General features: G+C 49.4%; 3 protein-coding genes across 3 annotated transcripts; 2 read left to right on the top strand and 1 right to left on the bottom strand.

Annotated features, from left to right (window-relative positions):
• Window positions 1-3370: 3370 nt before the first annotated feature.
• N7539_003807 (FAD-dependent oxidoreductase) lies at window positions 3371-4262 on the bottom strand (the record flags this gene model as incomplete). Its single annotated transcript, XM_056933409.1, has 3 exons — window positions 3371-3793; window positions 3954-4093; window positions 4160-4262. 3 exons carry the CDS (start codon window positions 4260-4262, stop codon window positions 3371-3373), a joined length of 666 nt encoding a protein of 221 aa, XP_056790950.1.
• A 1630-nt stretch (window positions 4263-5892) lies between these two features.
• Window positions 5893-7153, top strand: N7539_003806 (F-box protein; the record flags this gene model as incomplete). The annotated part of the gene is made up of 2 exons (XM_056933408.1): window positions 5893-5942; window positions 6853-7153. The coding sequence occupies 2 exons, from the start codon at window positions 5893-5895 to the stop codon at window positions 7151-7153; spliced, it is 351 nt and encodes a 116-aa protein (XP_056790949.1).
• Window positions 7154-9516: 2363 nt separating this feature from the next.
• Window positions 9517-11609, top strand: N7539_003805 (putative serine/threonine protein kinase (Nrc-2); the record flags this gene model as incomplete). Its single annotated transcript, XM_056933407.1, has 4 exons — window positions 9517-10363; window positions 10421-10594; window positions 10677-10802; window positions 10873-11609. The coding sequence occupies 4 exons, from the start codon at window positions 9517-9519 to the stop codon at window positions 11607-11609; spliced, it is 1884 nt and encodes a 627-aa protein (XP_056790948.1).
• Window positions 11610-12415: the final 806 nt, after the last annotated feature.

The following is a 12415-nucleotide window of genomic DNA, read 5'->3' as shown; positions in this document are numbered from 1 at the left end:
AGTTGATCAACCACGGAGCCCTGCCAGCTTCCACCAGAGTCCGATGGGCCAGCGATGCCAGGTTCGAGCGCATGGTGCGTCGCATTTTTTCCACTTGCAGTTGACTTGCTTTGTTCAGTGCTCCCATCAGACAATCGACGCAAATGTCGAGCTTCCTTCGTCGCCCCACGTCAATCGTCAGTGACATCGGTTCAAGGCAGACAGTAGGCGCATAGGTGGACATTCCCACTGCTCGGTCTATGTCAATCCAGCAGCCGGCGAAGCTCGCTCCCACTTGTATCCTCGAGCATGCCTCTCATTTGGCCGAATAACACCTATGACGAAGTCTCTCCAGCCAAACGAATCTGCCAACGATCGCAACGTTCTCGGGTGCAAAGCATTTGCTCGTTGCAGTCCGTGGGAGGTCGAATTGCGACTTATTCACCTGGCATCCTGCCGATGAGGCCTCTGCAGCCTTAATTAGAGGATTCCCTTGCTCTGCCTTTGAGCAGGACGGGCCGATGGCGGACAAATAGCCGAGTTTGCCAGTACACTGCGCAGCGTGAAGCCCCGGGTTAGTCGATGTGGAATTACCAATGCACGCATCGGTCGCGAGTTGGAGTGGGCTGGCTTGTCACAATCTCTGATGACAGACCAATCTCCGAGATCCTCTGTTAGCGCACTCCAAAGGTGCGACCATCTGGACCCCTATCCTGTGTAACTGATGTACTGCGCTCCATGTCCGGACACTCGGACATGCATCCTTGAAAGGGTGAGGAGCCCACCAGACCCAACACGACAGCAAGCCACTCGCGCCAAGGCGGGTTGATTTGACTGTGCGCCGGTTAGCGTCAGCCGCGGCTATTCGCACGGTCGTATCATCGCAGTGCGGATACACGACTCTCCAGAGCCCCCGACACAGATTGGTTGAGAGGGGCCCCGGTCGATTGCTGAACTGCTCTAGCGCATGATCGACAAGGGCTCGTGCTCTCGAGGGGAGGACCCCACGAGTCCTCCACTCGAGGCGGCGTGACTTGCGTCGGGAATGACTGTGGGCGCAGGAGGTTAGTTATTGGACTCCGTATACACCGAGACTGCTCTTGCATGAGATCGAACCATATCTGAACCATTCTCTTGCCTGGCAGCACCTGGAGTGGGAACCAAAGCTCTGATTCTTCTCGGTGCGGAGCTGAGGGTATTCACCAGGGATTGAAAATGCAAGGCTATGGCGTGCGAGCACACTGGCAGTAGTGGTACTTGTAGTTGGACGTGTAGTGGGCGGCGAGTACTGGGTTCAGTGCTGTAAGTAGGTGGAGTTTGTGGATCGCTCCGAGGTGGCGCTCAAGAGGATATGCCATAATGCCACCTGGGCCCAGAACAGTCAGTAGCAGCCGACGCCGCAACACCACCCTGCGACACCTCCAGCCGATCACATTACCTGATTCATTTGGTAGAAATCCGGTTACTGATGGAGTGGGAAGACTACTACTACTACTGGTTTTTCTTTATCATAGTCTAAAAGCTTGATATATAAAATTCCACTCGCTCTTGCGGGAGAAATTTCCATCGACTGACCATCTCGATCTAGCGTGTGTTTTGCACATAGATATACCATCTGCACATGAATTCTCTACCGTTACCAAATCAATAGTAAAAGGTAGCTCGATAACTCTTGCGTCTTGGCACGATAACAATGACCCGCCCAACTAGTTTCTCTATTTGCGGCGAGTGAAGATTGACCCCGTCCAAGAGTACTAGTGTCTTGGTACCCACATGCTATCATAGGAAGCTACCCCTGAATCGAACCCTCCGCGATAATCGGATTATCTTCAAACATCTGACTTCTCCCAAAATGACCGCCCATGGTAAAGAAAAGTTGCGACGGCAACTACGGTGCAGAATAGCTAAACTCCCTTGGTGCCACCTGTCCATCTACCTGTGAAGTCTCAGCGCTCGGTCTAATACCAATGGAACACTGCCTGAGACTTAAAGTTCTCATTCTTCGCCCGCAGTTTAAGCTCTCGGGTTCGAGTCCAGACCACTGCAGTGATGCAGTCTTGACCGGTCTTACTTTTCTTCCCAACGGCCCGCCCGGCAAGGACCGTGTCTCGCGGGGGGTGGGTACCTAATGCCGTGCGCTGATGGGCACAATACCACAAGCTTCGGCCTAACATGAACCCTACCGAGTACCGACTCTATCAACACTTTTACAGTCTCCGCCTTACAGACTTTGACACCTGCAGGCCTGGACGGCCTGCCTCGCCATCTCGCCTGGCGTGGCTAAGCCTTCATAGGTCAATAAGAACGAGCTGGATTCAACACTGCCTTCAAAGGTCTAATATGACTCAATCAATCATTACCGTCACTTCGTTTCATAAACGGATGCGGCCGGTCAACTTGCTCAAGATCTGTTTTTAGATTGTCATAACATCCGACTTTGGGCGTTAACTACAGCTCTCTACTTACTGCTAAGAAGTTCCTCATGGCTCGAACATCCCCCACCCATCTTCTATACCTCCTTTCAGTGATGACAGAATAAAGCATTTCTCTCGTTCTAATCCATGTACCACATCCGCTATGCTTGAGGGGCCGATACCTGTCACATTTCTGCGATGATAGTCGTCAGTCTCAAGAAATACTCATTCTGCCCTGCCGCGTTCCCTGGATCTGACCCAACGACCCTGAAGCACTGAAGCACTGCCGTCACAATATTTGTCCCAGGGTCCGTCATTTGCTTTGAGCTGAAGGCTAGCTAGGTCCTTGGATATGACCCATACCCTACCCCAAAAGAATCAGAGCATCCCCTAACACCCGTGGGTAAGCTTCAGTGCTGCACTTGATGAAACATGGACATTGCAGGAAAGCTTGTAGGCGACTTCCATTCTCATGCAAGAAGCATTGTCTCCGCGCTCGCTAATGAGTGATCTACCAGCGAACATTGACCAGCAAAAATCTCGTGCGGCTGCAAACAAGCCTCGCGCATGTGACTTTACTTCTATATTGATGCACAATCTTGAGCGCATATCGAACATGACAGTTGAATGTGTCAGCGTCTGGAACGATCCCAATTGCGTGGTTTTGAGAGAAGAACGAAAATTTCATTCCTTCAATCCGAAGCACGCTAAAACAAAAGTCATTATATAATATACAAGCTGACGCGGCTGAATATACATCCTTCAGATGATCCCGTTTCCAGAACTTTCAAGGAAGTTCAAGTATACTTGAACATTGAGCGAACCATGAAACTAAAAAGACGAATGGCCGCATATTCCGCGCAGAGGTTCCAGATGGCGAACAAGATCGTCCCAACCTTCGACTGTCTGCTGCATCCCATCGGTACCTATCTCGAGGAAAAAAAGGCCAGGCAAGAATTTCTGCAGACAAAGGTCTTTCATAAAATGGAAGCCAAGGAGGATTCATCCTCACCGCACATGAATGCCTGCCATTCCTGATCGGCCAAGAGGTCTGGACTTTTGTCTACAGATTTCATAGCTTCATCACGTTCTCTCTGTTTCTCGCCTTCGGGCAAGTGCAGCGCCAGACGAGTCTCAGCCGCGCCGTTCTGAAATTTCTCCGCACGATCCTTGCGCACTCGCTCATACACCTTCAAAATCGTGGGAATATCGACCTCGTCTCCACCCAGCGATAGTACACATGCCAAAACACCTGCATCTTCGATGGCTTGCGCCGCGCCTTGGGCCACGTATGGTAGCATGGAATGGCAGGCGTCCCCCATAAGTACGGTCCGATTCTCCACCCACGAGGGCAGAGCTGCGTGCGAGTTCAAGGCGCAGAGACGACACGTGAGTCCAATCTGAGATTGATCTCTTCTTTGCGAACGGCCATGAGTAGGATGGCTTGCGGGTCGCCTCGGTGGATCACGCAGAGAGGAGCGTTATAAATTCGACCAACCTAGACGGGGATTGTGTTAACAAGAGGAGTTTGACACACGCGGCTGGGGTGCAACCACATACCTCTGGCATCAACGGCGCGGTTCCAAGCTCCTCATCGTTCGCATAACGCCGCAGAGAGTTCCTATCGAGCACGTTCGCCTTTTCAACAACTTCCCGGAGGACGCCAAATCGACCGAGGATGCGCGCTGCGTTAGGTGCAACTTGGATTCCAGCACCAACTTCGGCAATCTCGTGAAGGGTGACTTTTTATCCTGCCTTGTGTAGACCTAGTGCTGCGCTCAGGCCAGCAATGCCCGCTCCGACGACGATGATGCGAAGGCGGTTGCTACCCTGTGGAGGGAACTTGAAATCGTCTTTGTACATTTCCATGTTGAGTTAATTGATTCAATAAGACGGCTTGAAATGCCAAAAGCTAGCGGAAGTAAGCACGACGTGAATGTATGACTATCTCATCGCATCGACAGAATCATAGATTTGATTTGTTTTGAGGTCCCTGCTCACATGCACGCAGACTAAATTTTGCACTCTGACCTCTATGCGGACTAATAATTTTATATCCTGTTGACCTTCTTCGCCTGAGAAACCATTCTCCCAGTCACTATCGACACACTCAGGATCAACAAATTTCTCTTCAATCCGAGTCTCTGTGGTCGGCTTGAAAACGTTACATCAAAGCCCTTGTCTCATACCTCAATTGGGCATTTCATACTCGCGGCCCGATGGGTGTCCTGGGTACGAATCAGATAGCCATTCGAACAAAGGAACAACGCATGGTTTCCGATTTTTAATTGAGATCGCATTTTTCCGAGTCATATCGTTTACTTTGGGAGAATTTTGACCTTCAGAAGTTTGACTCTCATCGGCCTTGGAGCGGAATCTTCGATAAAAAATGGAAGTCCTCTTGATCAGAGACACTGTTGTCGGTACTCACTCACAAGTGAACCCTCGGGACAGGAATATGAAAATGCTTCACCCCGGTGATATCATGCCGTTTGACGGGCACAAGCCCTCCATTCGGTTGAGGAAGACATCCTCATGGTTCTTCTTGTCGGAATCCCAACCTTAAGGATGACCATATACCAACCATTGATCTTGTTAAGAGGTGGCTACAATGGGTGCAGCATCACCATGTGTGAGAGGGATGAGGTGAGAGATTGCTACGGGGGAGAGATTCTATCTAGGCTATGCACTACGGTGAGTCGGCAGTATCGCATGCCATACAAATAGATCTTTGTCTGTTGCATTCCAGTCAACGAACATCAGGGTTTGTCTGCTGCTTTGTAGGCATTATCTCAGGGTACATCGCTAAACTGTAGAAACTTGAATTGATTCACGCGAGGAAACTCACTCATATCGTTTCGGCTACGTATACTTGAGATGGAAGAAGGTATAGTGCGACTAATGTCAAATCCACACTTTTCGATCCGTAGCAGACCAAGTATCTGTCTAGCTCGTTGTGCATTTGGGTACCGCATAGTGACACAAATACTTTTTCTTCTTCTCTCATTCCCAGCCAAGCGGCGGCACGCCAATGAGTATTATTTGCTGAGTTAGGGCGTTCCTCTTGATTTTTGAAAATTCTGTGACGGTAATGCGCACTTCTATTCGATGCCATCAGGCCTGTACCCGATGAACTGAAACATGATGGAATACATGAGCTTGGTCAGGCGTCACCTTCTGTTGTGGTGATAAATTGATTAATAAAGGAAAGCTCTTTCTGATCTGGGGAACTTTCAATATTGAATTCTCGTTGGTGATGTTTACTTGCATCAAGCGAGGGCGTCTAGGAGTGTCAGTGATTTTTTTGAAAGCTGGAAAGTGGTCTCATCTTGAGGGAAGCCATGTCCACCTTGTCCCAGTATATGTACTCCCAAATAGTTGCTTGTCAGCTTGAGGACTACCTCACACAAGTTCATGCTCATAGAAAAGTGCCGCAGTAGATTGAATGGCGAGAGGAATTAAAGCGATGAAATTTACCAGTCCCTTACAAAAGTCGGTCATGTCAGCGCAGAACATGGTTTTGACCGTTGGTATGACCTGTCAGCCTAGGTAAGTAAACATCACGGCACGCGTGCCTGAAGACTAATATTGGTTTGTATTGTGGAGATTCGAAATCATGCTTATCAATAACAAATGCATAAGGAAATTGCACACGTGCTTCATTCCCGTAGTATCTATCAATATAATGAATAGCCTCACAGACTTGCTTCTAAGCATACCTCGCTCGTGATGAATTCTTCCAGATGGTAACAGGCATCAAGGTTTATTTGCATTAACAGTTCATATACCTCCGCCTTCCGGGCGGCCACGATCATACCAAACTGACACCTAGGGCCCTGATTCACATCTAAGAAGGCAGCGACAACAAGTGAGATATCAACGTTGTGGTTACCACGAGTTCGGATGAATAGCTTGATTTGCGTGTTTTGCGAGGACTCACATTCTCTTCCTCTCTCTCTCTTACCTCTCTCTCTCTCTTACCTCTCTCTCTCTCTCTCTCTCTCTCTCCCTCTTTCTCTCCCTCTCTTAAATCTCTCTCTCAACTCTCTCTCTTAACTCTCTCTCTTACCTCTCTCTCTCTCTCTCTCTCCCTCTTTCTCTCCCTCTCTTAAATCTCTCTCTCAACTCTCTCTCTTAACTCTCTCTCTTACCTCTCTCTCTTATCTCTCTCTCTCTCGCCAATACACACGCTTGTTCTCAGTATCAACTTACAACATCGTGAGATCCGACGGATCTCTCGCATCATTGCATTCTCTACCGCTGATCTTGGACGGTCAAAGGTGGCCTTCTTCGCCACAAGTCACTATTCGCGCCTCCTCGTTGCCCATCAGTCAAAATTGTTCTCCTTAATCCCCCTCATATTAATCCAGAACGTTGCCGGAACATCCTCATCGACGACTTGGTTCCCATCCTGCAAAAGCCCATCATTTCTTTTTTCTTCACACTGTGTTTCACAAAGGCCATCTTGGGCCACACGTGGCTTCAAGATGGCTGAACTACCTTTGGAGATCATGTTCAAAATCATCTCCTTCGTGGACGACCGTGAGATACTCCTATCCTTGAGCCTTACCTGTCAAGCTCTGTCTGCAGAAATCATGGCCCGCCTCAGGAGCGTGCTGATTCAACTGGGCCAGAGCAAGAGTTCCACAGCTGAGCTTGAAAGAAGGCGAAAGGTATATTTTGAACGAGAGCTTCTCAAACACATTACTCTCAATTTCAAGCACGAGTTTGAAGAGCCGGTTAGTACCTATCATATTTGACTGTATTTTCACTGGGCTCTGTTGTCTGAATACGACTTGCGGATACATTGGTCCTCCTGGCTACTTCCATGAGCTAAGCAGCAAAAACTGTATTTCTCTGTTTAGATCTTGCACCTGTGGGTGGGTTGCGAATCTGGTAAAAATCTAATACATTGCGTGCCCAACTTTACAAAATTGTCGCGACTTCTCATCAGATCTACGTCGGTATGTTCCACGGTCAAATAGTGGGACGTGGAATAGATAAACACTTAACTCATGTCGGACGCGGACTTTATGCACATTTCAAACTACAAGTGCCAGCTCTCAAGATTTTGGGACTTCGAGATTCTTGCAAATGTCAAAGTATCTTGATATGTATGGTCTTGAGGGGTTGTGATCTTGACACTGATCACGTATACTCATCCGTGTTACGGCTCTTCTTCCCGTGTGTTGTCTCTTTTTGAGGGTGTGTGCCAAGCCATCATTGCCTAAACTGAAGCATCAAAATGAAACTACCTCTGGCTATAGTCTTCATTGCTGAATAAATGAGTCGTACGAAAGACTCTGTTGAAGTCTTTCGTAAAGACCTCTTAGAAACCCGTGGGAAGATCTTCGAGGAGCTGCCATGTCGGAAAGGTCAGCTTTCGCAAAGAAAACGAACCATTTTGTAGAAGGTAAACTTGTGTTGTACAGTTCACGTACTGTATGTCTCAAAGCTCTTCGACTTATCAGTGGCTATTTCCATTCATGCCTACCTTACCTAGCACTTTGCTCCTTCAATGCCCAATGCCAAGATACCGCCCGAGTCTTACAAACCCCATACCTCGTGATTCTCGAGCAGCAGGCTAATTTTGGGAATTGGGCTACGATGAAATAATAATCCGACGGCTTCTGACATTCTTGGTTGAATAGCTCACTGAAAGTAGCCAGAATTCGGTACTAGGGATTAACATTGAAAGACACTCAAACTATATCTAAGTGAGCATGTTTTCATTCGATAAATTGTGAAGGTGAAACAGATAAAAATCATGCAGGACCATAGGGTGATGTTTCTAATCTGGTGGACCTCGAAAAACCAGACCAAGTGCGAATCCGGGGTCCATCCTGCAAAACAATCACTTTCTTATCTAGACTCTTGCAACGCCGGACCCGCAGTCTCATCTGGTATGTAAAAGGGCAGAAGATAGTAAGGTCAAGATGACAAAACAAGTGATCCATCGGATCTCTTACTTTGCAGTGTTGGTAAGTTTGATCGTTGAACAACGCATAGCTTCTTACTTGTTGACCATAGTCGAGCCCTAAGGTGGCGTGCCACCTTGAGGCTTGACTGTGGCTTAGATAATGACCACGGAACGCTGCCCGCAGATGGAGGTCCAGTATGATGAGTTTGGCAACGGCTATTGGCTGCCGCGCTTCATTCTCCTTGTCCAGCACAGTGGCCACTCTAAGTTGCCACCCATACAACACTCGCAGCTGATTAAACTTCTTACAAAGTCATGAGAGTCAGTACGCCAATGACTATTTTGGACCGTGTGGGTGAATCCACATTCTAGAATTTTATTTCCCGCCACTGTTCCTGACAATCCTCAGGGCCTCGTCGGAATAGGCAAGGCCGCGATGCGCAGTGCTGTTTTGTACCGAATCCAGGGTAGAAACAGACAAAGTGAGGGCCATTTGTCCATCGCGAAGAGGCCCAGCATATGAGGTATACATCCCTTGACTTTGCAGGTGAGCGGCCGTGAAAACGTACACTGCTATTGAAAGCTATGGGAATATTTGAGCGTCCAATTGCTGTGTCTGGCTGCTCTGGCATATGCCAAGGTCACAACTTGAAGTACCGTTAAAGGACGGTCCTGAACACAGAATACCTGATTCAAATGCATTGAATAGAGCCATGAACCAAATATGGAAAAACCAACATGCCGATTCCCGACAATTGGAAATCCCCCGGCCGTTGCCTGACTAAGCGTGGCCTCCGCGTGCCGGTGCTTCTCCACTTGCCCATTCTAACTCCCCTTGTCCCTCGCCCTTGATTATCTTGTTCTGGTTTCTCTAGGCAGAAACCAAAGCCTCGCTTTCTCTCTTTGCGGTGATCAATGACGCAAAACGCTTGAATCCAACATCAAACTCACTTCCGTCTTGCAACCGTGTGACATTAAGGTGACCGCCGCCGGCTGTTCGGTCTTTTGAATTAGGATCTGGAATCAAGTCCATATCCCCTCTCTGCGGTCCCACACCCGATAGCGACGCCCTCATCATCATTGGTCTGTGAGCCTTGTCCGTCACCTCTTGCAAGATCACCCTTGAGAAGTGCAAATCTGTCATCGACAGAAAGTGCACACGTCTTCTCGAGCCCTGTTCTCTTCCATTCTCTTCCTCGCGACATGACGCAGCTTTTTGCGTCCACCCCGTCCCCAATGACAAATACCGAAAAGCGTGGGAATTTCCCCGGCTTGTCCCTTCCTTCCCGCAAGCACTCAAATGAATCGAGCCATCTGCCCACGAAGATCAAGAACTTCTTTCGCATGAACAGTTCCAGCGGTGGAAGCCCAGTCGGCTCAGACCGAGAGCGCGAGAAGGAACATAGCCCCGCGAAGAACGAGAAGACAGGCTTCCGACAGTCACGATTCCTCCCGACCATCGGGCGTAATCGATCCACAACCGTGGCCAGCGAGGGCAATCCTCTAGATGACGCTATCACCTCGCCCACCGCTTCAGCAAACCCTTACTTCGCTCACCAAGGCCAGCCAGCTCTGCGACATCGCAACGATGGGTCTGCCCCCTCCTCCCCTCCTGATACCCCCGAGCTGCAGGTCACCGGGGTCTCGGCTGCCGAGCAGGCCGTTGCTTCCAACAAGGAAGAACTTGCTCGTAAGCTTCGGCGTGTAGCCTCTGCGCCCAATGCGCAGGGACTCTTCTCCAACGGTCAGGGTAGTGGCCGTCCACAAACCGCCGAGATGGGCAAGGAGACCGTCGTAGAACTTTCCGAGTCCCAGCTCTCGGCGGAAGAGAAACATCCTGCCCTCTCTGTGCCTTCCATCCGTCTTGCTAGCCGGACAGATAACAACAATGCTGCCTTCCGCCGCACTTACAGCTCCAACTCCATCAAGGTCCGCAACGTGGAAGTGGGGCCTGCAAGCTTTGACAAAATCAAGCTGATCGGCAAGGGCGACGTGGGGAAGGTGTATCTGGTACGAGAGAAGAAGTCGAGTCGCCTGTACGCCATGAAGGGTAAGTCAACTGATCGACAAGCATGAAACGTTTCACAGTGCTAACTTCGGGTTATAGTGTTGAGCAAAAAGGAAATGATCAAGCGAAACAAGATCAAGCGTGCTCTGGCAGAGCAGGAAATTCTTGCAACGAGCAATCATCCGTTCATTGTTACCCTCTACCACTCCTTCCAGTCCGAGGACTACCTCTATTTGTGCATGGAGTACTGCAGCGGTGGAGAATTCTTCCGAAGTATGTGCAGCCAATCTTGTGCATCGCGGTCATTTCCGGATGTTTGTTCTGGGATCGCTGCTAACTCGGATTGATCTGACAGCTCTGCAAACACGACCTGGGAAATGCATCACTGAGGATGCTGCGCGCTTCTATGCCGCAGAGGTAACCGCTGCTCTGGAGTATCTCCATTTGATGGGATTCATCTATCGCGACCTGAAGCCAGAAAGTACTGCGCCTCTTGATCCCACATATGAAACACTCTTTTGAATCGTTTACTAAAATCGTTCTTCTCACAGACATTCTACTCCACCAGTCTGGCCACATTATGCTTTCAGACTTTGACCTCTCGAAGCAGTCAGGTCCCGGCGGTGCTCCCACCATGATTCCCGGGAGAAGCGGCGGGTCATCAATGGCTGCCCTTCCAACAATTGATACTAAGTCATGCATTGCCGACTTCCGCACAAACTCCTTCGTAGGCACCGAGGAGTACATTGCCCCTGAAGTAATCAAGGGCTGTGGTCACACCAGTGCCGTTGACTGGTGGACCCTGGGTATCCTTATTTACGAGATGCTTTATGGAACCACCCCCTTCAAGGGCAAGAATCGGAATGCCACCTTCGCAAGCATCTTGCGAGACGAGCCTCCTTTCCCGGAACATTCCGGGGCTCAGCAAATCTCGAATCTGTGCAAATCATTGATTCGCAAGCTCTTGATCAAGGACGAGACCAAACGTCTTGGCGCTCGCGCTGGCGCTTCTGATGTCAAGACTCACCCCTTCTTCCGAACGACCCAATGGGCTCTGATCCGCCACATGAAGCCTCCCATGATCCCTCACCAGGGCCGTGTCGGTACTGACACTGTGAACTTCCGCAATGTCAAGGAGAGTGGTAGTGTGGACATTGGAGGCACGACCAACCCGAGCAAGTTGAAGGGTGTTCCCATGGACTCGGGCCTGGCCACCCCGAACGCAGAATTGAACGATCCGTTTGAGGAGTTTAACAGCGTGACTCTCCACCACGAGGGAGATCACTAAGGATCTTAGCTTCATTCGGAGCCCTGAAAATTCGGTCGTCGGTAACGCGCTGTACATTTCTTTTGTGACTTCTTCCTTGGGAGTACGAGAGAAGCGCAACCGTCCGGCCTTAGACACCTGACGACTATGATGTTTTTTCCCCGTTTTCACGAATTACATTACAACCACGCTTTTACCACGCTCCACGAATCAAGATCTACTTACTGGAGATCGCGCAGAAAAGTCCGACAACTTGTGTTTGTGTACTAAACTATATGTTTGTGCTTTTACTGTTTACTTGCGCTGTTCAAGTTCCTTGGTTCATGTTCGCATTTTGCAGCTGTTACATGTCACCCCCTAACCTTTGCCCACCTTGGGCTTCTGTGCCGCCTCCTTCCATCGCACGTGTACCACTCCTTATCCCACCATCTCGCGCATTCTTATGTTTTGGGGGCTTTCTTGATGATTCGTAATATTGAGGGATCCATATCCCATTGCAGCGGTGGCGTTTTTGGGCTCTTTTTTATCTGCGCTATGAAACACAATATTTGGCGCGCCTAACTTCTGGCATCTTTGCTTTCTCTGTTGTTCGGTTACACCTCTCAGACAATGCCCTTGGGGCGAATACAATATTCCTACGTGATTTCGTGCATTGCATCCTTTGAGTCAACTTCTTGGCTCTGTAGATGTCGACCGACCTTAGTATCCGTGCAAGGCTTCGGCAACATGCCCTCGAAATTGATAGGGCGTGTATTTGCTGAGAATTGTAGCCAGTTGTCCTCTTCCCCAGCCAAGGATGGGATTCTCTGTGGGACAAAACCCCTCAA

Source organism: Penicillium diatomitis, assembly GCF_028827545.1.
Source record: "Penicillium diatomitis strain IBT 30728 chromosome Unknown utg000004l_segment0_segment0, whole genome shotgun sequence".
Lineage (NCBI taxonomy): Eukaryota > Fungi > Ascomycota > Eurotiomycetes > Eurotiales > Aspergillaceae > Penicillium > Penicillium diatomitis.
This window is presented reverse-complemented; position numbering and strand designations above follow the sequence as displayed.